The sequence below is a fragment of the Gasterosteus aculeatus genome, chromosome 7 (genome assembly GCF_964276395.1).
Source record: "Gasterosteus aculeatus chromosome 7, fGasAcu3.hap1.1, whole genome shotgun sequence".
In the NCBI taxonomy this organism is placed as follows: domain Eukaryota; kingdom Metazoa; phylum Chordata; class Actinopteri; order Perciformes; family Gasterosteidae; genus Gasterosteus; species Gasterosteus aculeatus.
Window position 1 is genome coordinate 1,881,403 of NC_135694.1, and position 22,156 is coordinate 1,903,558.

Consider the following 22,156-nt stretch of genomic DNA (forward strand, 5'->3'; position numbering starts at 1 on the left):
GTTTCCTTTCGGTTTCAGCTGCAGTATTTCACATCCTGGTGGCAAAATATCTGTTTTAAAAAGCAGAAGAAGAAGAAAGGGGGGGTTGCAGTTATGTTCATGCAGCAGGTGTGCTGTGTCCCCATCTGCAGGAGGAACATCGAACTCCCCAATTTCCATGGAAACTGTGTGGGTGCTGGGGAGTCCAACCCCCCCTCCCTCCTTGTAGCCCCTGGCAACGGTCTCCCCCCCTGTCTCCTCCTGTCTCCCCCTGTCTCCCCGGCCCCTGGATTGCAGTCGTATTAGCGGCTGTCAATCACCGGATGCCTCCCTCCCCTGGAGCCACTGTGCTCAGAGAGATACGGGAGGAAAATCCATCACCACACAATTGCCACGGACGGGGCCAAAGACAAAGAGCACCCTGGGGTGCACGCAGCTTGTCTGCAATGTTTAAATTAACTGCAGTGTGTCAAAGGGGAGGGGGGGGGGGGGAGTAGAACATCGGGAGCGGCGAGCTATGAAATGACATATCTATGACCCCTGAGCTTTTCGTGACTCGTGTCCCTATGCGATATAAAGCTTTCACGCACACTTTTCAATCATCGGCCCTCTTCTTCCTGCGAAGCCGCCCGTTCCTCCCCTGTAGGCCACAGTGACCGAGAAACGTTCGCATGTGCACAAAGACCTCACGACGATGAAGTTCAAATCCCTCAGAGAAACTGAACTGAAGGCCAAGTCCCTTTAGTGGAGCTGCTGTGAGAGGACCTCATGTGGGTGGAAGTTAACACATCTTCATGGAGGAGTTATCCCACAGGAAATACGCACGCTCCAGCTTCTTCTCCTTTATTGGATCGCATGTATGACTTCAACTGTTTTTACTGATATGCTTTTACTGCCAGTATCTCTGAATATTTGCATCAAAACCTGCACGTCACCTTGTTCTCTAACAGAGCGTGTGTGTGTGTGTGTGTGTGTGTGTGTGTGTGTGTGTGTGTGTGTGTTTGGCTCCATCTACTGGTGTCGATGACTACGTCTGTGCTCTGTCCTCTGATTTCACCTGTTTTTATGTTTAATCCCTGGTGAGTTTGTGCAGATGTGATGTTACAGGCTGAACACACAAGCGTCGTCCTCCTCATCGTCACATGTCAGTCGTGGTTCATTGTTTCTGGGCAAAGTCTGACTTTAATGTGGATTTCTGAAAAAGGTTCAGTAGGGAACAAAGGTTAGTGAGTCTGTGAGTGTGGAGGTTGAGCCTTATAGATTATTACTAAGTGTATTACTTGATTAAGCCGGTTGTTAAGCAGGTTGTTTTGCTGGTTTTGGGTTAATCGTCTCCCACCTTTCATCGAAGCACATCTACACTTTGTAAAAGACGCCAAGACAAACGTTCTTCACTTCTATGCTTGTTTACTGCAGTTGGCAAGTTAGTAATCAGCTGTTTTCCTTCAACAAGCCTATTTTAACATAATTATAAACGTGTAATTAAGATACCAAATCATTTATTTACATTGAAAATAGTTTTGTCTCCCAAAAAAAGAACGAAATGATTCAGGCCGGTGAAGGTCCCCAGTGTCACATCACAGAGGAACCCGGTTGAACTTGATGTTGAATGGATTATTGAACTGTAAATATTGATTGAAGAGTTTTAAACTGTGATCGGCTGATTTTCCGACCTTCTATTTCTATTGTGAGGTCTGAAGAAGAGCTTTGCTGAAGTACGTTCTAATTGGCGTGCGGTGACCTCATCCTTTTTAAGAGACACGCTGAAATCCATCCTGTCAAAGACAGTGATGGCGCCCTTCTACGCGGCCATCGTTGAGATCATTGAGTCCATCCTCTGCTCCTCCACCTCAGCTCTTCAAGAGCATGACTCTTCTGCGATCAGGTGGAGGTGGGACTGAAAACGTCCGTCCACCCTCGTCTCCCCGGGTTTCGGACCCGCCCGTCACTCGTTGTCCCCGTCTCGGGGTCGGAGCGAGGCGCATCCCGAACAACCGCGGCGCTCCTTCTCCTTGGCGTCGCAGTCCAAGCGAGGCAGGACCAGAACGCCGCCCTCCGGTTCGTCCCTGGCGGCGGTCGCTCTCTCGTCCTCCGCGGCCATGATGCTCTCCACCAGGCACGTGACGGCGGCATCGATGTTGGTGTCGTCCTGCGGGGGGGGGAGAGGACGAATGGGGCTCAGGCGAAGGACCAGGTCCCCAAATTCCTGTTGACTGACAGCGGGGGGGGGGGGAAATGGTCGACCCGTCTCACCTTGGCGGAGGTTTCGTACCAGCCGACGAAGCCGCACTGTCTGGAGAAGTTCTCCAGCTTGGGCAGCTTGGGGCACAAGCCGTGACTCCGCTGGTCGCACTTGTTGGCCAATAGCACGGCTGGAACCGGCGTCCCGTTGCTAAGGGCGACCTGGCGGGACAAGACCACCGACAGTCAGCCACTCGCCCGCACGCATCGCCCAGAAGGAGGGATTTCAGACGAGGACGTGGAGTATTCTCCCTGCAGTATTTCTTCACAGTGGTCACGTTTTAAACTGACCTCCTTGGGCCAAACCGTGAGGAGCCTTTATTTACATGTGAAGGCACCTTAGCGATGACGAACCTGAAGATGATGCACTTCCTGGGTAACAGACCAGTCGTAGCCGAAGCAGAGATGATGATGGAAAAAGAACACATTGAACCTTCTGGCAGAGGAAAGGTGAAGTCTTTCCTTCTGCTGAGCTCAGGCGCAGGAGTTCTCTCTGATGGCGTTTAGCCTCCCAGGGCAACCACCACCCGCTGGAACACGTCGTCCCGCCCAATTCCTCCTACCGCTCTAATTCACCTTCGAGTCCAGGTCTTCTTTCCACTTGAGGACGGCCTGGAACGTGGACAGTCTGGTCATGTCGAAGACCACGAGGGCCCCCACCGCCTCCCTGTAGTACACGCGGGTCATGTTGCCGTAGCGCTCCTGGCCTTGTGAAGAACGAGAAGCAAAAGGAGAACAGAGTGTAGCATTCGGGGGGAGGCGACGTCATTTGTGGTTTCGTCGCGTCATGAGACCAGTAGATGTTCTTAACACGGAGACGGATTTCAGAAAGGAAACGTTGATTGACTGATTTTTAAATGAACACACGAAAAAAACACCAATTACCAAACACCAACAGATAAAAGCCAAACAAAAGCGTCACCTTTTAGAAGATTAGCTTGTAAAAAAACAGAGAGAAAAGGTAATTTTAAAATCAGCCGATTCACCTTCTAATGCAAAAGAATGCAGCTTCTGTGAGCGCGTATAGCAAGTGTGTGACCACGTGTGTGAATGAATAAGTCTCTAGTGGACGCTAACTTCCTCCACATGACCTTAATATAGCCGTGAATCAGCAGGTTGGTAAACGCGCGCAGCAGCGAAGCGCACGAACCGCTTCCTAACGGCGGGTTTTATCTTTGGTTTCATCGCAGGGGCGATTTCCTCTGAACGCGTTACACTGCACGTCATCTATCTGCCGCTTTTGCCCCACGACAAACGCGCAGTGACGTGTGAGGTCACGGCTCTCGGCCTCCGTGGCTACACTGGCCTCGATCCTACAAATTAAGAGCCCCGCGGAGTAAACTTCAGAACTGACGCTACCTGACGACACGTCGACGGCACGGTGACGCGGCTCATCAACCGCTATTTAAAAGCGAGGACTTCCAGGTTCGGTCTCCACGTGGTCTGAACTTCACCAGCGTTCTTAAATGGCGTCCAACAGACTTTGTGTGTGTGTGTTGATGGTGTGAAAGGATTCGGTTTACAAACTGCTTGGACGCCAGACAGAAAGTTGAAGGTCTTCACCCAGACGATGGAGCGCTCACAGTGGAGCAATCATCGCCGGATGGCCGCCGGCTGTCCACGTGAACCCCGTGGAACAGCCCCCCAGTGTGAAGTGGTCACAGCGTTGCTGGTCTGACCCGCCAGCCTTCATGCAAAACGACGGATCTTATCAGCGAGCGTGTGACATGGACGCACACAGTCACACTGAGACGCGGTTTCCTTCATCAAGCGCCTGAACTGGTGGATGGCGGAGCGTGAAATCTGCATTTCCTACGCAGAGGCGGAAGTTAAAGGCGTCTTCGAGGCAGTAACCTGCAGTATCATGCGCCGTCATCGCCGGACCAAGTGCATCTGAGTCCGAACCCACTCGGTCCACCACCGGGGGACAAACAGAGTCGAAGTACACGTATGTGTACATAATGAAATATATATAATGAAGCAAAGTCTTGTTTCAAGATATATTTCATAACTTTCTGACCAGTAAGGAACAGCCATGTTTCTAAGGTGCTCGCCATTTGTTTACGGTGTATTTGACTGTAAATGGACCACAAGTTACTAAATGAACATCATGCATGCGTTTAAAACCATCGAATTGGGCAAAGGATGTTTATAGCAGTGTGCTCGTTTTAGAAGAGAATAAACGTCTATGAAGCAGCTTCGGACTTGGAATCCTTCATTTAGATGAGGACATTTTGCGTAAAACGTGCTCTTACTCAGACGTGTGAAGTTTCATTTGAACGCTTAAATCCTCTTTAAAAACGTGTTTTCTGGGCCATTTAACACAAAAACACGCTTTTTTTTTTTTTTACGCACCGGCGATGTCCCACAGCTGCAGACGCACCACCGTCTTCTGGTCCCAGCTGAGCATCTTCAGGGCGAAGTCCACCCCGATGGTGGCGCGGTAGTGCTGGGAGAAGACCCGGTGCACGTAGCGCTTGATGAGCGACGTTTTGCCGACGCCCAGATCCCCGATGACCAGGACCTTCAGCAGGCGCTCGCGCTGCATCCCGCGAGCAAGGTGACGTCTCCAATTACGGGCTCGCGAGCAGCTGGAGGGCGGGGGACGGGACGGGAAAGACCCTAAACTAAAGTCTTGGGCAAAAGTTTGTGGAAATAAAAGGCGTGAAATGCGCCTTCAGCGGGCGGCGGCGCGCTCCTCGGTGCGTCCGGCAGGTGTTCGGGACGTCGGGAAGGAAAAGCCACGCTGCTGCTGCTGCTGCTGCTGCTGCTCGGACACATCGCCCGATGCCGCTCTGTCCCTCTGTCCCTCTGTCCCCGCTGTCCCGCGGAGGCTGCGGGGACGGGACCGTCAGCACTGGCAGACCACGCCCCCCACGACACGCGTGCCTGTGCGTGCGTGCGGCCGCTATATTTGGCTGCGTTTTGTTGTAAACAACGTGTTCGCGTTTTGTTATTATTCTTTCTTGTGAGATGGGAAAAGGTTATTTTATTAAATGCTATAAATGTGTTTGTATCTGTTGGTTTCATCTAAGATTTTTTTAACGTTTTTTTTCTTTTTAATTTTGCTTTAAACCCTGAATGTGAAACTAAAAAAGGCAACTTGTGTATCGACTCAATCTGTGTTTGTTCTTTGTGCATATAAATGAACGGATCAGTATTTACGCTATAAATTAACCTTCACGTTTGTTATTTAGTTGTCCGTAGTTGTTGCTACTTTATATTTGTTCTGTATTTGCAACTGAGTCCCACAATATGTTGATAAAAACGAGGTGAGCCGGTTGTGGTGGTTAATTTAAATACTCCTGTTGCTGGTAAGTCTGTAAGTTCTTATTTGAACTACAACTCACACCAACCCGAAGAACCCAAATACGATTTAAAACCAGATCCTTAAATCTACATAGAAAAAAACTACACCTCCCGGTGTGCAGCTCGTCCGTTTCCGTGCATGCGCACTGCCGTGTGCGCAGGAGAGCGGCGCAGTGGCGCAGTGAGTGTGCAGCTTCCTCTTGCACCGAATAAAAACAAACAAACAAGGGTTTTCACACAAAAATGCAATATTTCCTGAAACGTACGTCTGCTTTTTTTTAAAATAGGATCATGTATTTACTCACTTACACTGCAGGGATTAATCTAATGAGAATAAACCCGTGCACGTTATTCTTATTATCCCTTTAGAGCGATGGGGTTAGTTCCTCCACCGTGCACGCGTGCACGGCGTGGTTTTCCCTCAGTGCTGCGCCTCTCCGCGGTGCTTTACGGCAGTGGTACTGATGCGGGATGAGTCAGGCGATATGATGCTGCTGCCGCTCCTGCTGCCATTTCATCAGCAGCGGAACCCCACGAACACGCCGCGACGCGCGGAGTCGACACCACGGGATCCCCCTCCTCCCCCCGCCTGACAGGGACGGGGCTTTTTTTCTCTCTCTCGTGGCTCCGGGATAACGCGCAAGGATCCGGGTTTTTCTTTTTATTATTATTACTATTTTTGAATTCACATCTCATCGCACCAGCTGCGTCTCGGCCGGGCCCCGGACTGCTCGGTGCCATGGAGCCCGCGCCGGCCTGCCTCTGAACGGAGGGAGCGCGCAACCATTCCGGCCTAAGCTGCTCTCCAAAGTAAGGCTGTTTCTCTTCTAACCCGCAGATGTGTGTCACGTCGAGAGCTTCGGGTCCAGATGTTTTGTCGGTCAAAAGCACAATGCGTGCTGTAAGAGGTGTCTGGAGTCCATCTTGATCCGTGTTGGACTGCAGACACCAGATGTGCATCTAAGCTGAGATAATAAACGATATCAGATCATTAAGCCTCGCGTGAAGATGCGTTTGGCTTTTTGGTTTTTGGGGTGTCAATAAACGGGATATGTCATGTGTATGTATATCCGCGGACGCACATCCGGTGTGGGAGCCCACAAAGGGGCCGTGCCCCGGGGATTCGACCACTAATGTTTGCATACGGAGCGCGCGCGACGCAACCCGACTCCACGGGGCGCGTGATGGGAGGCGGCGCGTGTCCGACCAGCGTCCAATGCAAACCATGTGTCCCCACATGGCGTCCACAGATCCTCCTCCTTCCTACAAACTATGTGAACTAACTGATAATAAATGCCGATTGGAGGAATATGTTTTGCTGAAGTAAATGTGCCAAACTACAAGGAGCCCTGAATTCACAATGTTACAGAAATATCAGCTAAATGTACTCAAAGTATTTTAAGAGACAGGGCAAACCTTCAGTACGAGGATAGTTGTAGTGGTGTTATATCATGTGTTACATCTAGTTATACTATTCTTTTTTACGTTTGGATTTTATTTGTCTGACTGGAATGAGTTATTGAACCAAGTTTAGCTAAATGTGGAGTTTGTAGGCGGCTTTAGGTGAACTCATTTCATGTGGTATTATGGCCAAAATAGTAACAGAAAAAAGTACAGGCATATTTGCTCTCAGATATTTGGACGGTCACACAGTTAAGTGACAAAAAGCCTCGTATTAAAAAGGGCAATGATCCAAAAAGCTGATTTATCAAAACTTCAATGGACGCCAGTGACGAAGAAAACGTAAGAGGATTTTCTCTCACATCTCGTGGTTTCACTTGAACGAGGCATGCAGAATACAATGAAGCACGGTTGTGTGTGTGTGTGTGTGTGTGTGTGTGTGTGTGTTGGGGGGGCAGCTAAACCAATTAAATGTTGCATCTCAGTAAGTGAATGAAGGGAGAGTAGGTTAAAGAACATTAGTCCTCAATGTTACAGAAAGATTAAAGTCATTTGTTGAACACCTTTACAAAGATACGACTTCAGGAGTATGACGTGGAATACACTGCAGTACTATGCAGTTATTACTACTCAGATACTCTTTCAAACACCAATATAAGTCATCGGTCATGTTGCAATCAGAATTTATTGTGTCCAACCAATCGGACTCAAAGGAACTAGAGCTGTAAAATACATGCAGTAGAATTCTAAAGTACAACATCTGTGTCTCGGGCACAAAGTATGGGTGAAACATTTCCGCGCATAACCTCTCCTTCTCCTTTGCGCGCGCCCGCGCCTCGACAGAGCGACGGAGCCGCGCAGCGGGGGCAGAGCGCGCGCGCGACGGGCCGGTCATGGAGGCCATATGGCTCTACCAGTTCCGGCTGATCGTCATCGGGGACTCCACGGTGGGCAAGTCGTGCCTGATCCGCCGCTTCACGGAGGGCCGCTTCGCGCAGGTGTCGGACCCCACGGTGGGCGTGGACTTCTTCTCCCGCCTGGTGGAGATCGAGCCCGGGAAGCGCGTCAAGCTGCAGATCTGGGACACGGCGGGCCAGGAGCGCTTCAGGTGAGCGCATGCGGCGGGTGCGTGCGTGCGTGCGTGCGTGGGGCTTGAGTTCAAAAACCAAATGGGCGATTATTAGCAAAATGTAAAAGTATTACTATTAACAAGCGTAAAGTAGAGGGAAGCGGTTCGTCCCCCTCGAACAGCTGACCGACAAACATGAGAGAAACAAACCGACTCAGCAGATTCCTCAGCTGATCTCTGGGAAATAACAGAACAGTTCCCAAAAAACAGAATTAGAAAAGAGCTGCTTTTACAGAACTGAAAAAAACAACCTGCTGAGCTTCCGTCAGTGCAAAGAGTGGTAGGTGACCTTTGACCTCTTTGCTGAATAAACAAACAATGATTACATGATTGCAGAATCTAATGTCTGACACATATTAAGATATACTGTTAAACATGAACTAAATATAATATAGTAGAATTATGAGGTACTTCCATCAGAAACATGCATTCATTTCCTTAAACATAATGTATATTATGGCCTCTCCACGACTCGGTGTCTACCTGCATTATTCAGTGTGGGGACACACTTAAGAGCTTAAATCTGCAGCCTGGAGGTCTCAAAACTCGATTTGCTACCCGTGACCGAGTTGTTTGCCTCCACGAAAACACACGGCAGTTATTTAAATGAGGCTTAAAGTACAATTTGCCACAGGGCTCATTTTCTAAACATAAACGCACTGAAGGGCTCTTAAGGGAGGAGATTTGCGCGTGGAGGTTTTCACCTTTGGTTCTGTTTCACGCCGTTGAAATGACATTTGAAAAGGTGTCGAGGGGGGAGTTATTCTGGGATGTGTGCGAGGTCCCGTGAGCCGTGCACTGATGAGGAGGATGGAGTTTATTAACCAAACGCCATCTGCGTACAAATAAGTCCCTGTTTACTAAAGGATGTGGTACAGAGTGTGTCCACACATGCTTCCTGTACCACAAATGATCATTTCATCCTTTTCCCCCCATAAAACGGTATAATATTGTCACTGTAACAAATAAAAACTGCAGCGTCGTGGTAGTTTAAAAAAACATCATTTTCAGGCTCCAAAAGTCAGAAATATTGATTTGATTTGTGGTTATAAATAGAAAGCCTCTTGTCACAGCCCACAATGATCTTAACCGCCATTGTAAGTAAGAGTAAGAGTATTTAAGATCCACCAGCACATTTATATATATATCACATTACGAGCTGCAGACGTTGGCACGTCCATATTGTAGACCAACCGAAGGTCAAAATCTGTGCGCCGACGAAAGAGGACGTTTCTTCAGTTTACAACCTTCCCTGATTGGCTGGCGACATTGGTCACAACCGACGCTAGCATCATTAGCTAACCAGCTACAGCTGACAACAGGTGTCGTTTCTGAACAAACTCTTGACACAACCCTCCCCCTCTTTCTCCTTCCTCCTCCTCCTCCTCCTCCCTGCAGATCCATCACCAGGGCCTACTACCGCAACTCCGTGGGCGGGCTCCTCCTGTTCGACATCACCAACCGCCGCTCCTTCCAGAATGTCCACGACTGGCTGGAGGAGGCCCGCAGCCACGTCCAGCCCCACAGCATCGTCTTCCTGTTGGTGGGCCACAAGTGTGACCTGGAGGCTCAGCGCCAGGTGGGTAAAGACCACAACAATGTCAACAGAGAGCTAAAAACGCGTTGCAGGGGATTAGGGCCCGTTTTGAATGATACGTAACAATCAACAGAAGCAGTAGGTTAAAATTACCTCGGGTTCTGTTGTTTGTTCAAGTCTCTCGGGGCAACAGGATGCCAAAAAAACGTCACGATCCAAAATGTGGATTTTACGGGATGAAGCGCACCCATTTAATACCATGTGGTCAGTTGGCGGACATTTAAAAAAATCTAAAGTAGTCCTTTGCAATTCCCTCTGGGCGCCTTACGTGGGGAAGTTTCATCTCGTCTCATCTTTGACCCAGGTGACCCGCCAGGAGGCAGAGAAGCTGGCGGGCGCTTACGGGATGCGCTACGTGGAGACGTCGGCCCGCGACGCCATCAACGTGGAGCACGCCTTCACCGAGCTGACCAGGGACATCTTCGCCCTGGTGCGGTCCGGCGACATCACCATCCAGGAGGGCTGGGAAGGCGTGAAGAGCGGGTTCGTGCCCAACGTCGTCCACTCCTCGGAGGAAGTGACCAAGAGCGACCGCCGCTGTCTGTGTTGATCTGGGGAGAGTTTTTGGGGACTGAAGGTGTAAAGGGGGGGAGGGCAGGAAGGATTTAGAGGAGGGTGGCTGACGGACTGAAGAGTGTTGGCCCTCTGGTTTAAACCGCTGTGAACCCTCCGTTGTTCTTTGTTTGGACCGGATACCGAAGGGGACGTTTGAGGACTTTCAGGAAGACGATCGGAGAGGAACACCTTGAATACCTGGAGGGCGGAGCCCATTTCCTTTAGCTCTGGGCCTCCACAAACGTCTTAGAAAGAGGATCCATTTTGGTTCTTGCCAATTAGTTGCCGAAACACTCGAGACTGATCGTGTCTTTCTCCCGTCACCTCGCGTCCCACCTCTTCTTAATCTCCTCCTCTCGTCCAATATGCAATTACATGATCACATACCAAACGATCACTTGGTGTCCACCAACGTCCGAGCACACTGAGCATATTTCAGTGAAATTGTCAACACGTTTGAACCATTCTGCTAAACGCCACTCTAACGAAACATCGTCACTCATCCGGTTACTAACAGACTCGCTCAGCAGGAAGAGGCAACGTGTACAGCTTCAGTGGGCGAGGCGGACTTGTTGGACTCGCTGTCCTCCTTTAAAAGGGGACAAAGTGAACAAACAGGACCGACGGAGCCACAAGGCACTTTAAAGGGCCGAGTCCACCTCAGCTGTGGAGGCACATTTGGGTTCTGGAAAGCGAAGCAATCACAGAGGGACGAGACCACCACAGATGAGCAATTGTCCTTATTATCGGCAATGCACGAACGATATAATCATGCAAAGAAAGTCCAATTGGCGGCCATCGAATTATCCCGACTCCGGCGCAGGGAACCTGAGGTTATGATTAGCCTTTTTCTTATTTGTGTGCACAATATCTCACCCAACCTTTATTTTTCTCCTAATGTACAGCAGTGCTACAGGTTGATGTACCGTCGACTCACTATGGAACTTCACTGGGACGAATCGGGTAGATTTCAGATACCAAACAAAGCCGATTGCTAACTGCAACGTCACGTGACTAAGTGCAAACTGAAGTCGGTCATGGTTTAAAAATGCTTTCTTTAATCCTCACTCCAGATGTCAGGCCAGTTACTGGCGTTTCTTTTTTAAAGCCAATCAGTGAATCACAACGTCATATAAAATGTTTTTCAAGGAATACCTAAATGAATGTGCGTTGGAAGGTGATTCACTGATTACATCAATAATCTAGATTCCAATTTAAACTACATATTCTTGACATTAGCACTGGACCAAATACATCCATCTGTTCTTATGAACCACGTCAAACGGCATACTTGGTTAATTTGCTAATTTGTAATTATTTTTTCAGAAAATTGGAACAGCTAATATTGATGAAGTTTTGTTTTGTCCTTAATCAGATGCACACTCCCAAATGAATGCTCATTCCTCGCTGTGATCGATGTGTATTTTCCTTTTATAATGATTTCATGCAATGCCTTTCCCTCCACAGGTCATAATGACAGCGAGAAATCTGCAAGTGCTTCATTTTTTCACAGGTTGCCTTCTTTGTCTCCAGAGGTTTGCTCGTGTTTTCGTTATTTATCATGAATGTATCAGTGGGGAAGAAAAAGGTGAGATTTTTACAGGAAACGTGTAAAATGATTCAACATGCTGATTGTTAAAAAAAGAACTGAGACAAAAGGTGATTTAGATGATGTGAGACTTAATTGGAAAATCATTCAAATTAGAGTTAAATTACATTCCCTTTAGATTAAAATGCTGCATTATTCATGACAGATACAAGAGAAACGCTTTTGGATACCAGTGTTTTTTTAATCAAACATTTTCCAGCTGCTGGAAGCTCAGAGAAACCTCTCAGCTTTTTACTCAGATTTTACCGTAAAAATACTGTCTTTGTCATTTGGGGAACTTTTGCTTATTTGATTTCTTGCAGAGAACTTCTTATAGATGAGAAGATTAACTCACCTCACGTATGAGCACATAAAGCTGATTAGCGTAGCTTAGCATAAAGATAACTAGCATAACAGAACTATCCCAGTTCTTTGATCATTCTCATATTTCTAGACCAAACCTGCAAAATACTTATTTTCTCATTAACGTGAAACCATCAGATCTAAAAACAACATGTGACCAGTTAGTTGTCGGTTCACCATTTAAACGAAGACTTACTTCTCACATCAGGTGTGTATTGTTTTCTGGTATCGAGAGGCGATCCTTTGAAAGAGTTAAATATGAAAGTGGCATCAGCTGATTCCAGTAAAACACAATTTGATCAGCGTGTGAATGAAGCAGGTAATTAACCACCGAAGACCTCCTTTACTGGAGAGGTCTACGATCAGCTGCTAACGATCTGCAAGAGGCCGCTCAGGTTTCTCCGGCCTCCCGATGGAGCATTAGTTTCCTAACATCGAGTCACATGACGCTACTGGAGCCGAGCCGCTTCGGACGTTCTATTCAATCTGAGCTTTAGTTTGGTGGAAACAAGAAGATGTGAACTTGGGAAAGTTGCTGGAACGATTCACCCCGAGGGGTCGAGGGACGGACGCACTCGTATGATGGAGAGCGCCTTCAAATGTGACAGCAAAGCAATCTGCTACCGTGGCTCGTTTCCATGGAAACGTATGACACAGTGAATTACTGGCATTGCCTTTACACTTGGCTTGACTTAGCAGAAGGAAACAAACTAGTTCATCAAAAGAAAACTAAATACATCAACCAGCAGATATAAACTCACCACTTCACAGTCCGGCAAAAAACAGAGCATCTTGTTTTTACTCACTTGTCTTTATGCTAAGCTATTTTAAAGGATTTCCCAGATGTCGAAGAAAGCACATACGCTTATTCCCAAAAACGTTGGTCTGTGAAATGTTTCAGTGGATTCTGAGGTGAACTTTCCTGGTGGCGGCCGATGTGCTCAACTACTCGCCCCAAATCATTTGAAGGCCCAATTCTGTTGTGTATTCTGATGAATGCAGAAAGGATCTCGGTAGCTTCTTTTTCCCCCCAGTAACAAGAGAAATGTAATAATGAATATCTTAGAGAATTGCACGTGCAACCTCTCGAGACTCGGCTTTCCTTCGACGTGGCGCACAGACTATTGTTCGCACAGCGGAGGAGGTTTGACCTGTAGCCGTCTGAGACAACGTGCCTCCAATGTGCCGGCCAACAAAAGCCCTCACAGGAGCAACAACAACGACGACGACGACAATGCTTCACCTCTTCTCAACCCTCATAGCTGTACAGACTGAACTGTATCTCACGGTCTCTTCCTCTGCTCTACTTATCTCAACAAACTGAAAATGTACTAAAAAAAAAAGTGAATAAAACGTGACTGGAATATAGAAATATTCTCGCAGTTCATTTGTGGGGGTTTTCACACTGTTGTGTTCAGATACCTCGGGATTAACAATTTAACGGGATGTATAATATCTTTATTAAAGTCAGACTGAAGGAATATTTTCACAATCTAAATCGGTTTAAAAAGTCAGTTAAGAGGCAGAAGTAAATTCTCCAGGTAAGAAAATTGACATCTGTAAATTAAGATGTCTAATCATTTAACATACTTTGTTGGTAAAATATAACTTGCTGCACACTATTAGAGATAGTGGTGTGTTGTCAAAACAATATTTAGTAAATGTCTAAAGGTCTCAGGTCATGGTCACAGTGCCTCTTCGTCCCGGCTGATGAGCTGCAGTTCCCCTCGATGCCACAGGGGGAAGCAGTGAGGCGCCAGACGCCAAACGGAAGCAGCTTTCTGCACAAAAACAAATCCAGTTCAAATGTTTTCTCTACGAGTTGCTTCTTATTTAAAATTGTGAGGATAGAAGGACTGGAGGAAGATTTTAATGCTAATGCATCAATAAATATACTAATTTAAAAAGGATAATAAAATTTAAATGCAAATGATAATTTTTTATTTCTAATTGATGCTTTAGTATTATTCACATGACATCAGTCTTCCTCCACCAGACATCGTCAACTAGAAATAAAGATATGGATTGTTTACACTCAACGTTCTCTATTGAAATATAAAAAAACACTTTCAAACTGCTTCTTACCAGAAGAATAAAAACCAGAGTCACGGTCTCGTCTCTTTGCGCAAATGTTCCTTTACTTCATTCATTGCTTAATGAATACAGGGAGAGAAAAATAAATACAGACAGAACAGCGGCCAGGAGGACCAGGACCAGGAAGAGCAGGACTACCGTCCTGAAGCACAACTCGTCTCACTTGTGATCGTTGTCCTCCTGCAAGCCGGATTCTACCGAGTGTGATTTCTACACAACGATTTTCAACAGTTAAGCAACAAATAAAAAAACAAAAACCTTTCCCGTGAACGTCGTGGTGGAGCAGACCGGTGAGAGGAGACAGAAGAAGGCGACGCAAGAGAATCTCACACGCTGAAATCATTCAAAAGACGACAAACAAATGGCCTTGCTGCCTCAGTTTTTACTTGAAAAAAATACTGTAACAAATTAAAAAGAACAGTTTGACTTCAGAGGGTTCAAGATGACACCGAGTTAAGGATGCGTGCTTGATTTAACCACCCGAGGGAGATAAGAACAAGCACACACACACTTTTGACGCGCCCTCTTATCCGCCGAGCTCTGTGGTTTGTAGATTTCTTAAAGGAGAAGATGCTGAGCAGAGGTGTGTGTGTGTGTGTGTGTGTGTGTGTGTTGCTCTGTTGGTATTAAGACTTGTCTGCTAACTTGAGGATGTTCTCTTTGCTCCGTCTCTTCACGTCCCAGTTGTAGACGCGTGCCATGTCTGGGGGGGGCGGCGAGTTAAGGAGCAGCAGGGTTTCAGATGTGCAGCAGATTGACCGTTTTGGTCCCTAGAGAGTGGCGCTGATTCAGGGGCCACATTTAAAACTATAGAGAACTAATTGAAGGAACAATGACCACCAACCAGAACAACAAGCGGACGCGAGCTGCACAGTGGAAGGATACTGACTTCGGTGGTGGTGAACTGGTCTCGCAGGAAGTCCAGGTCGTCCTCGAGTGTCTCCAGGTTGCGGGATGCCGTGGACAGGTTCTTCTCGAGGAGCGCCTGGGCCTCGTCAATGTCGTACTCCAACATGACGTTCGCCTTTTTTGGGGGGGAGGAGGGGGAGGAGATGTAGCGAGGACGACCCACAAGTCACTTCTTTTGGTTTCATCCCAGGTGTTAAAACTGCTCTTCTGTCTTACTCACCCCCAGCCAGAGGCAGACCTTGTCGGTGGGGGGCACCGAGGCCTTGCAGTAAACGTTGTCGGCCAGCATGAAGTGGGTCTGCATGGGCGCCGTGGTCTCCTGAAACAAGGACGAGTCGGAGAGAGAGCACAGTGAGCGTGAAGGACAGAGAGCACAACAAGGGGACCGTCGACACCAACCTTCTTCTTCTGCATGTGTCGGAGGATCTCCAGCGTCTGAATGATTTGTGGGATCTGGCTTTTCAACCTGCGGGTCGAGAGAACGAAACGGTTCAGCAAGAGAAGCTTCAGCGGGGTTATTTAATCGTTATCAGGGGGGGGGTTACCTGAGCTTCTTCTGGGACAGGTTGAGCTCCATGTACTTGTACTTCTGGTATTGTTCGTCCAGCTTCCTCAGTGCTGCGTCGGCCGTCTCGTTGCCCGGCTGCTTCAAGAAAGAGTCCACGTCCTCCTGGGGGGTCCGGGGGGGGGGCAGTCACGTTAGTCTGTATACTTCTGACACAGTATCAACATTAACAGTGACAAGTAGGAGCCGCTCGCGCACTCATGTCCATAGATGGAGGCGAGGAGCCGCCCAGCATGAACACACAGCGGGATTAGCTCGCCTGCTAACGGAGCTAGCTAGCTCCTAGCCGGCGTGACGCGCGCGCACACCAACGACTACGAGTAGCGCGCAGGTGTGTTCTCTAACGTTCTAACTCCGGCGGGGGGCTGTTGTGATAAACGTATTAATGTGAAGCTTTACGCACCACAAACACCGCTTCGGGGATCCCGAGGTGCTTTCTCTTGGTCGCCTGAACGGCATCGCTGTTGTCGATGGTCGCAGCCATCTTGGAGAGAAGCTAACGCCTTCTTTTTCTTCTTCTTCGCGTGTTTTAATGCCAGGTGGCATCCGTCTCATTGGTGCATTAACGCCACCTTCTGCCCCGGAGTGCGGATCAGACACTTACTTCCTATTTTTCTCCCGAAATACAAACATGTATTTCTAAATAAAAAACTAAAAACAAAATAAGAAATACAAATAAAATAAGAACTAAACATTCCTTCCTTCCTCCCTTACGTTGTACGTTCCATACGTAATTTACTTAGTTCCTTACGTAACGTGCGTAAACCGTCCGAGGAGCAGCGTGCGGCTCGGCTGCCCTCTAGTGGCGATATTCTAGGGGAGATAGACAATCCCTTAAAAAATGAAAGACTGATTTTTTTGTTTAATTAGTTTTGCTAACATGTTTGGTATCAGCACCAGCTTCTGTAAAATACGTTATGTGGCTTAAGAAAAATTATGTCTCATCACACAAATAAAAACATTCACTTAGATATCGGTTTGTGTATCCAAAACATACAGAATATTAATATGTTTCCTTTCTTTCTGAACAGGAACCAGAATAAACATTAGTCTTTGATGACGAGCAGCACGATGCTTAATGCAGAATATGTTCAGTAGTAAGAGTCTCTGTCAGAGGAGCTGAAGGTCTAGAACAAAAAAACCCCACTGGATTTCCTTTGAATCAGTGATGCTGGTTGAGAAGTTACACAATGACAAAACAACTTCATCCTTAGAAGATCATGTAGCAGCATTAACAACCTCTTCAGTGATCACATTATGAAATAAAAGAGTGTTCACTGTATAGACAGAATGCTGAGAAGTGTGTGTACCTTGTATGCTGTGTGTATTTAATCTGCTTCTCTCTTAACATTTACCTTCATGTGACACGTTTGTATTATTGAGGATGGATTTGATCACTATGTGACTTATTGAATTAATACGACAAAGAGACTGATTTGGGTTTTTAAGATGCTTTATTGAAAAAAATATATATTTCAGTTTGGTCCTGATGAAACTAAACTAACTGACCTTCACACAAACAACGAGGGCTCAGCGTTCACCAGCTGGGCTCCCTGAGTCACACGTGTCTCTGTGGACTCACTGATACCTTCATGCTGCTGTTGGTCCATGAGACACACAGGAGACATCCAAAGATCCAGATGTGTCTCAGCTGGACTTCAGTCAGAACAACTCAGACTGTTTCTGTGCGAAACATTTAAAGGATCAATAACTTTAATTGTGGTTTTGATGTATTGTTTGTTGTACTGATCTCTCATCCTTTTGGTAATGTAGAGACAGAATGAATAAATGACCAGTAGAGCTGCTGTGAGTCCCAGTACACAGTAGAGGCCGATCCTTCTCAGTCTGGTGTCACTCGATGTCTCAGGTTCGGGTCGATCCTTCACTGCTGCAAAGAGACACAACAAATCTGTTTGTTAATGTAAAGAAAAAGGTTTATTTATCTGAATAAAGCTGCTGAATTAAACGTGTTAGTAAGTTTATCTTAATGAACCTACCAGTGACCTTGAGGTGACATTCCTTAAAGTTCTTCCCATAACTTGTGTCCACTTGACACCAGTACAGCCCCGAGTCATTAGTCTGGAGTCTGGAGATGTGAAGTGTGAGTCGTCCTTCTCTGAGGACGTCTTTGTCCCACTGGACTCGTCCTGCAAAGTGTTCATCCTGCATCTCTGGGACCTCGACACCTTCATACAGATGAAACATGAGTGATGGTATCTCATCAGCTAACATCTCACAGGAGACATAAAGGGCGTTGGGGGAGGGGTCCGTGCTGGTGGGGAACATCCATTCCAGTGAGATGTTGTGGTTCTCCTCTGCATGATACCAGCTCTGTGTCACATTCACTACAAATGACCCTGCTGAGGAGACAGAGAAGGAGAGGAGGAGGTGACAAAGTGACAGCTTTAACATGGAGCCTTTAGACTCCATCTCCAGATGTTTCTGAGGAGTGTGTGCTGATGCTTCACAGCTGCTTCACAAACACAAAAGTGAACTGACCACAGACACAGGAGGTCAGGATGAAGATCACCAGGATGCTGCAGATCATCTCCTCCCTGTGAGAGGAGACAGAGGAGAAGAGGCTCAAACATCATCATCACACCAACAATCTACAGTGTGTCTTCACATCCTGATGCTCTTTGTGTTCTTCATCATGCTTGTTACAAACACACAAAGCTTTCATGCTGATGACAACGTCCCTGAAACATTAGACACGACCACTGTGACCTCTGACCTGTTATAAGGTAGACTTGTGTCTAGCTGTTTTTTTTGCATTGTGTGGTTTTCAGTCATTTTATTTACATGATTTGATTGATTTATTTGAAATGGTTCTTTGTTGTATTTTAAGATTATTTACTTTTAACATTTCTACACTGACCTCCCGGATGGTACAGTTAGTCCCACGTGGTCCATTTTCTTTATTTTAATTCATATCTAAAGTGAACAGTACTTAAACTCTTTTACTTTTATACAGTTTTCTGTATAAAAGTCTTCTTCTCCAGTTTATTCTGAATCTTTGGGTCACAAGTAGATGAATATATATCATGTGATTTCATGTGTTTTTTCCTCCATCTTTAATTCTTGATGTTTTAAATGTATACATTTCATTTATTTCATCACGACAGTCTGAAAACAAGACTCATAATAACTTCCCGCCTTTCCCGCCTTTTTCTCGATAGATCAGATCAGAAATAAATTGCATCCCCTTTGAGTTTAATTCTGTAAATATCTTGTGTAATCCATGAATCCTCACGTAATAAATGTTAATATAATCACACCAACATCAAGTTATTCTCTCTTTACCTTGGACGTCTTGAGTGATGTGAACTGAAGCTCTTCAACAAGTAAACTCCTCAGTCTGTGAAGCTCATCAGAATCCTTTTGCAAAGTCAAGAATGAAATAACATTTACTAACAAAGTTTCGGTTCGTTTCATGTTTCTCTCTATAAAGGTAAGAGAGAGAGATCCTGCAGAGTAAGAGTTCACCCCCACAGAGGAGCAGGAGACCGAGGAGGGATTAACGGTTGAAGTCTATTCGCGCCATGCGCATGAATTCTCTTCTCGCGATACTACGGTCCGTGTTCATCTAGTTGGCTCATTATCGCCACCTGACGTTCGCAGGAGCGTATCAGACATTGTGCAACCCTTTGTATTATTGAGGATGGATTTGATCACTATGTGACTTATTGCATTAATACGACAAATGAAGAGACTGATTTGAGTTTTTAAGATGTTTTTTTCATTTTAAAATACACACACATATACATACATATTTCTTAATAACCAACATTCTGTGAGTAATTAAAAATATAATGCTAGATTTTGGTAAGCGGTTAATGATATTCATTGTGTTCATTTTTTATTACACGTAAAAGTACAATTTATTGATATAAAAACATATAAATTATATATAAAAAATAAAAGTAGCGTTAAGTAAGTAAGTAAGTTCGGTAACTGAACTTGAACACAATAAATGGTAAATGTAAAATGACTTGTAAATCACTTTTCTACACAATATGCTACACAAAGTGCTTTTTATTTACATTTACCATCTAGCTTAAGGTTTTATCCAAAGTGACAATACGTTAATTCAATCAAGAGGGAACATAATTAGAACAAGAATCAGGAAAGTACAAATTCTTTAAGCAATCTAATCTACAAGTGCTTCAAGTACTAAATTCCATCATGAATAAAGTGCTTCCTGGTCCAGGTGTACGAGGTAGAGGTGTGTTTTACATTCACGTCCTCATTGATCCTCTCACACACTGATGAGCAGCTTCCTGCCGTCAGTAACTAATATTCACTCCATTCTCACTCTGTGGTCACAGCTACAGGAGCAATGCTGGGTTAAGTGTCTTGCTCAAGGGCTCATCAACACGTGGGTCAGCAGGGATGGAACCGTTGATCCTTTGGTTGGACTCTACACCCACAGTCTCCCTGACACTTCATGTCACCATTGATTGTTGCATCATTTCTGTAGTAATCACTAATATTTTTGGTAATGCAAAGATAAAATTAATAAAGAACCAGTAGAGCTGCTGTCAGTCCCAGTACACAGTAGAGAACAATCCATCCCTGAGGATCTCCTCTCAGACTGGTGTCACTCGTTGTCTCAGGTTCGGGTCGATCCTTCACTGCTGCAAAGAGACACAACAAATCTGTTTATTAATGTAAAGAAAAAGGTTTATTTATCTGAATAAAGCTGCTGAATTAAACGTGTTAGTAAGTTTAACTTAATGAACCTACCAGTGACATTGAGGTGACATTCCTTATAGTTCTTCCCATAACTTGTGTCCACTTGACACCAGTACAGCCCCGAGTCATTAGTCTGGAGTCTGGAGATGTGAAGTCTGAGTCGTCCTTCTCTGAGGACGTCTTTGTCCCACTGGACTCGTCCTGCAAAGCGTTCATCTCGAATCTCTGGGATTTCCACACCTTCATACAGCTCAAACATGACTACGGGTATCTTATCAGCTAACATCTCACAGGAGACATAAAGGGCGTTGGGGGAGGGGTCCGTGCTGGTGGGGAACATCCATTCCAGTGAGATGTTGTGGTTCTCCTCTGCATGATACCAGCTCTGTGTCACATTCACTACAAACGACCCTGCTGAGGAGACAGAGAAGGAGAGGAGGAGGTGACAAAGTGACAGCTTTAACATGGAGCCTTTAGACTCCATCTCCAGATGTTTCTGAGGAGTGTGTGCTGATGCTTCACAGCTGCTTCACAAACACAAAAGTGAACCGACCACAGACACAGGAGGTCAGGATGAAGATCACCAGGATGCTGCAGATCATCTCCTCCCTGTGAGAGGAGACAGAGGAGAAGAGGCTCAAACATCATCATCACACCAACAATCTACAGTGTGTCTTCACATCCTGATGCTCTTTGTGTTCTTTATCATGCTTGTTACAAACACACAAAGCTTTCATGCTGTTGACAATGTCCCTGAGACATTAGACACGACCACTGTGACCTCTGACCTGTTATAAGGTAGACTTGTGTCTAGCTGTTTTTTTTGCATTGTGTGGTTTTCAGTAATTTTATTTTCCATGATTTGATTGATTTATTTGAAGTGGTTCTTTGTTGTATTTTAAGATTATTTACTTTAAACATTTCTACACTGACCTCCCGGATGGTACAGTTAGTCCAACGTGGTCCATTTTCTTTATTTGAATTATTATATAAAGTGAACAGTACTTAAACTCTTTTACTTTTATACAGTTTTTTGTATAAAAGTCTTCTTCTCCAGTTTATTCTGAATCTTTGGGTCACAAGTAGATGAATATATATCACGTGATTTCATGTGTTTTTTCCTCCATCTTTAATTCTTGATGTTTTAAATGTATACATTTCATTTATTTCATCACGACAGTCTGAAAACAAGACTCATAATAACTTCCCGCCTTTCCCGCCTTTTTCTCGATAGATCAGATCAGAAATAAATTGCATCCCCTTTGAGTTTAATTCTGTAAATATCTTGTGTAATCCATGAATCCTCACGTAATAAATGTTAATATAATCACACCAACATCAAGTTATTCTCTCTTTACCTTGGACGTCTTGAGTGATGTGAACTGAAGCTCTTCAACAAGTAAACTCCTCAGTCTGTGAAGCTCATCAGAATCCTTTTGCAAAGTTAAGAATGAAATAACATTTACTAACAAAGTTTCGGTTCGTTTCATGTTTCTCTCTATAAAGGTAAGAGAGAGAGATCCTGCAGAGTAAGAGTTCACTCCCACAGAGGAGCAGGAGACCGAGGAGGGATTAACGGTTGAAGTCTATTCGCGCCATGCGCATGAATTCTCTTCTCGCGATACTACGGTCCGTGTTCATCTAGTTGGCTCATTATCGCCACCTGACGTTCGGAGGAGCGTATCAGACATTGTGCAACTCTTTGTATTATTGAGGATGGATTTGATCACT

The 22,156-nt window shown here is 45.7% G+C and overlaps 5 protein-coding genes across 5 annotated transcripts; 1 reads left to right on the forward strand and 4 right to left on the reverse strand.

The window, feature by feature from the left end:
• Positions 1-1,369: 1,369 nt before the first annotated feature.
• Positions 1,370-5,703, reverse strand: LOC120813010 (ras-related protein Rab-38). The gene is made up of 4 exons (XM_040169165.2): positions 4,576-5,703; positions 2,797-2,927; positions 2,233-2,382; positions 1,370-2,128 (listed from the first exon to the last, which is right to left on the reverse strand). Exons 1-4 carry the CDS (start codon positions 4,766-4,768, stop codon positions 1,925-1,927), a joined length of 678 nt encoding a protein of 225 aa, XP_040025099.1. The 5' UTR covers positions 4,769-5,703; the 3' UTR covers positions 1,370-1,924.
• rab39bb (RAB39B, member RAS oncogene family b) lies at positions 5,693-13,534 on the forward strand. Its single transcript, XM_040169166.2, has 4 exons — positions 5,693-6,339; positions 7,774-8,038; positions 9,458-9,638; positions 9,961-13,534. Exons 2-4 carry the CDS (start codon positions 7,824-7,826, stop codon positions 10,204-10,206), a joined length of 642 nt encoding a protein of 213 aa, XP_040025100.1. The 5' UTR covers positions 5,693-6,339; positions 7,774-7,823; the 3' UTR covers positions 10,207-13,534.
• A 744-nt stretch (positions 13,535-14,278) lies between these two features.
• On the reverse strand, positions 14,279-16,483 carry vbp1 (von Hippel-Lindau binding protein 1). Its single transcript, XM_040169167.2, has 6 exons — positions 16,134-16,483; positions 15,711-15,835; positions 15,565-15,631; positions 15,386-15,484; positions 15,142-15,280; positions 14,279-14,959 (listed from the first exon to the last, which is right to left on the reverse strand). Exons 1-6 carry the CDS (start codon positions 16,212-16,214, stop codon positions 14,883-14,885), a joined length of 588 nt encoding a protein of 195 aa, XP_040025101.1. The 5' UTR covers positions 16,215-16,483; the 3' UTR covers positions 14,279-14,882.
• A 682-nt stretch (positions 16,484-17,165) lies between these two features.
• Positions 17,166-19,074, reverse strand: LOC120813941 (uncharacterized). Its single transcript, XM_078105370.1, has 4 exons — positions 19,034-19,074; positions 18,230-18,285; positions 17,728-18,090; positions 17,166-17,618 (listed from the first exon to the last, which is right to left on the reverse strand). Exons 2-4 carry the CDS (start codon positions 18,276-18,278, stop codon positions 17,389-17,391), a joined length of 642 nt encoding a protein of 213 aa, XP_077961496.1. The 5' UTR covers positions 18,279-18,285; positions 19,034-19,074; the 3' UTR covers positions 17,166-17,388.
• A 377-nt stretch (positions 19,075-19,451) lies between these two features.
• Positions 19,452-22,039, reverse strand: LOC144410211 (uncharacterized). Its single transcript, XM_078105369.1, has 4 exons — positions 21,784-22,039; positions 20,979-21,034; positions 20,477-20,839; positions 19,452-20,367 (listed from the first exon to the last, which is right to left on the reverse strand). Exons 2-4 carry the CDS (start codon positions 21,025-21,027, stop codon positions 20,246-20,248), a joined length of 534 nt encoding a protein of 177 aa, XP_077961495.1. The 5' UTR covers positions 21,028-21,034; positions 21,784-22,039; the 3' UTR covers positions 19,452-20,245.
• Positions 22,040-22,156: the final 117 nt, after the last annotated feature.

Coding starts and splice junctions, on each gene's coding strand:
- LOC144410211 (XM_078105369.1), bottom strand. CDS start 21,027: ATGATCTGCAGCATCCTGGTGATCTTCATCCTGACCTCCTGTGTCTGT. Junction 20,840..20,978: donor CCTGACCTCCTGTGTCTGTG/GTCGGTTCACTT, acceptor CTGTCTCCTCAG/CAGGGTCGTTTGTAGTGAAT. Junction 20,368..20,476: donor ATGTCACCTCAATGTCACTG/GTAGGTTCATTA, acceptor GTCTCTTTGCAG/CAGTGAAGGATCGACCCGAA.
- LOC120813010 (XM_040169165.2), bottom strand. CDS start 4,768: ATGCAGCGCGAGCGCCTGCTGAAGGTCCTGGTCATCGGGGATCTGGGC. Junction 2,928..4,575: donor GCAGCTGTGGGACATCGCCG/GTGCGTAAAAAA, acceptor GTTCTTCACAAG/GCCAGGAGCGCTACGGCAAC. Junction 2,383..2,796: donor AAGAAGACCTGGACTCGAAG/GTGAATTAGAGC, acceptor TTGTCCCGCCAG/GTCGCCCTTAGCAACGGGAC.
- LOC120813941 (XM_078105370.1), bottom strand. CDS start 18,278: ATGATCTGCAGCATCCTGGTGATCTTCATCCTGACCTCCTGTGTCTGT. Junction 18,091..18,229: donor CCTGACCTCCTGTGTCTGTG/GTCAGTTCACTT, acceptor CTGTCTCCTCAG/CAGGGTCATTTGTAGTGAAT. Junction 17,619..17,727: donor ATGTCACCTCAAGGTCACTG/GTAGGTTCATTA, acceptor GTCTCTTTGCAG/CAGTGAAGGATCGACCCGAA.
- vbp1 (XM_040169167.2), bottom strand. CDS start 16,214: ATGGCTGCGACCATCGACAACAGCGATGCCGTTCAGGCGACCAAGAGA. Junction 15,836..16,133: donor TCCCCGAAGCGGTGTTTGTG/GTGCGTAAAGCT, acceptor CGGACCCCCCAG/GAGGACGTGGACTCTTTCTT. Junction 15,281..15,385: donor AGGTCTGCCTCTGGCTGGGG/GTGAGTAAGACA, acceptor CCCCCAAAAAAG/GCGAACGTCATGTTGGAGTA.
- rab39bb (XM_040169166.2), top strand. CDS start 7,824: ATGGAGGCCATATGGCTCTACCAGTTCCGGCTGATCGTCATCGGGGAC. Junction 8,039..9,457: donor GCGGGCCAGGAGCGCTTCAG/GTGAGCGCATGC, acceptor TCCTCCCTGCAG/ATCCATCACCAGGGCCTACT. Junction 9,639..9,960: donor ACCTGGAGGCTCAGCGCCAG/GTGGGTAAAGAC, acceptor TCTTTGACCCAG/GTGACCCGCCAGGAGGCAGA.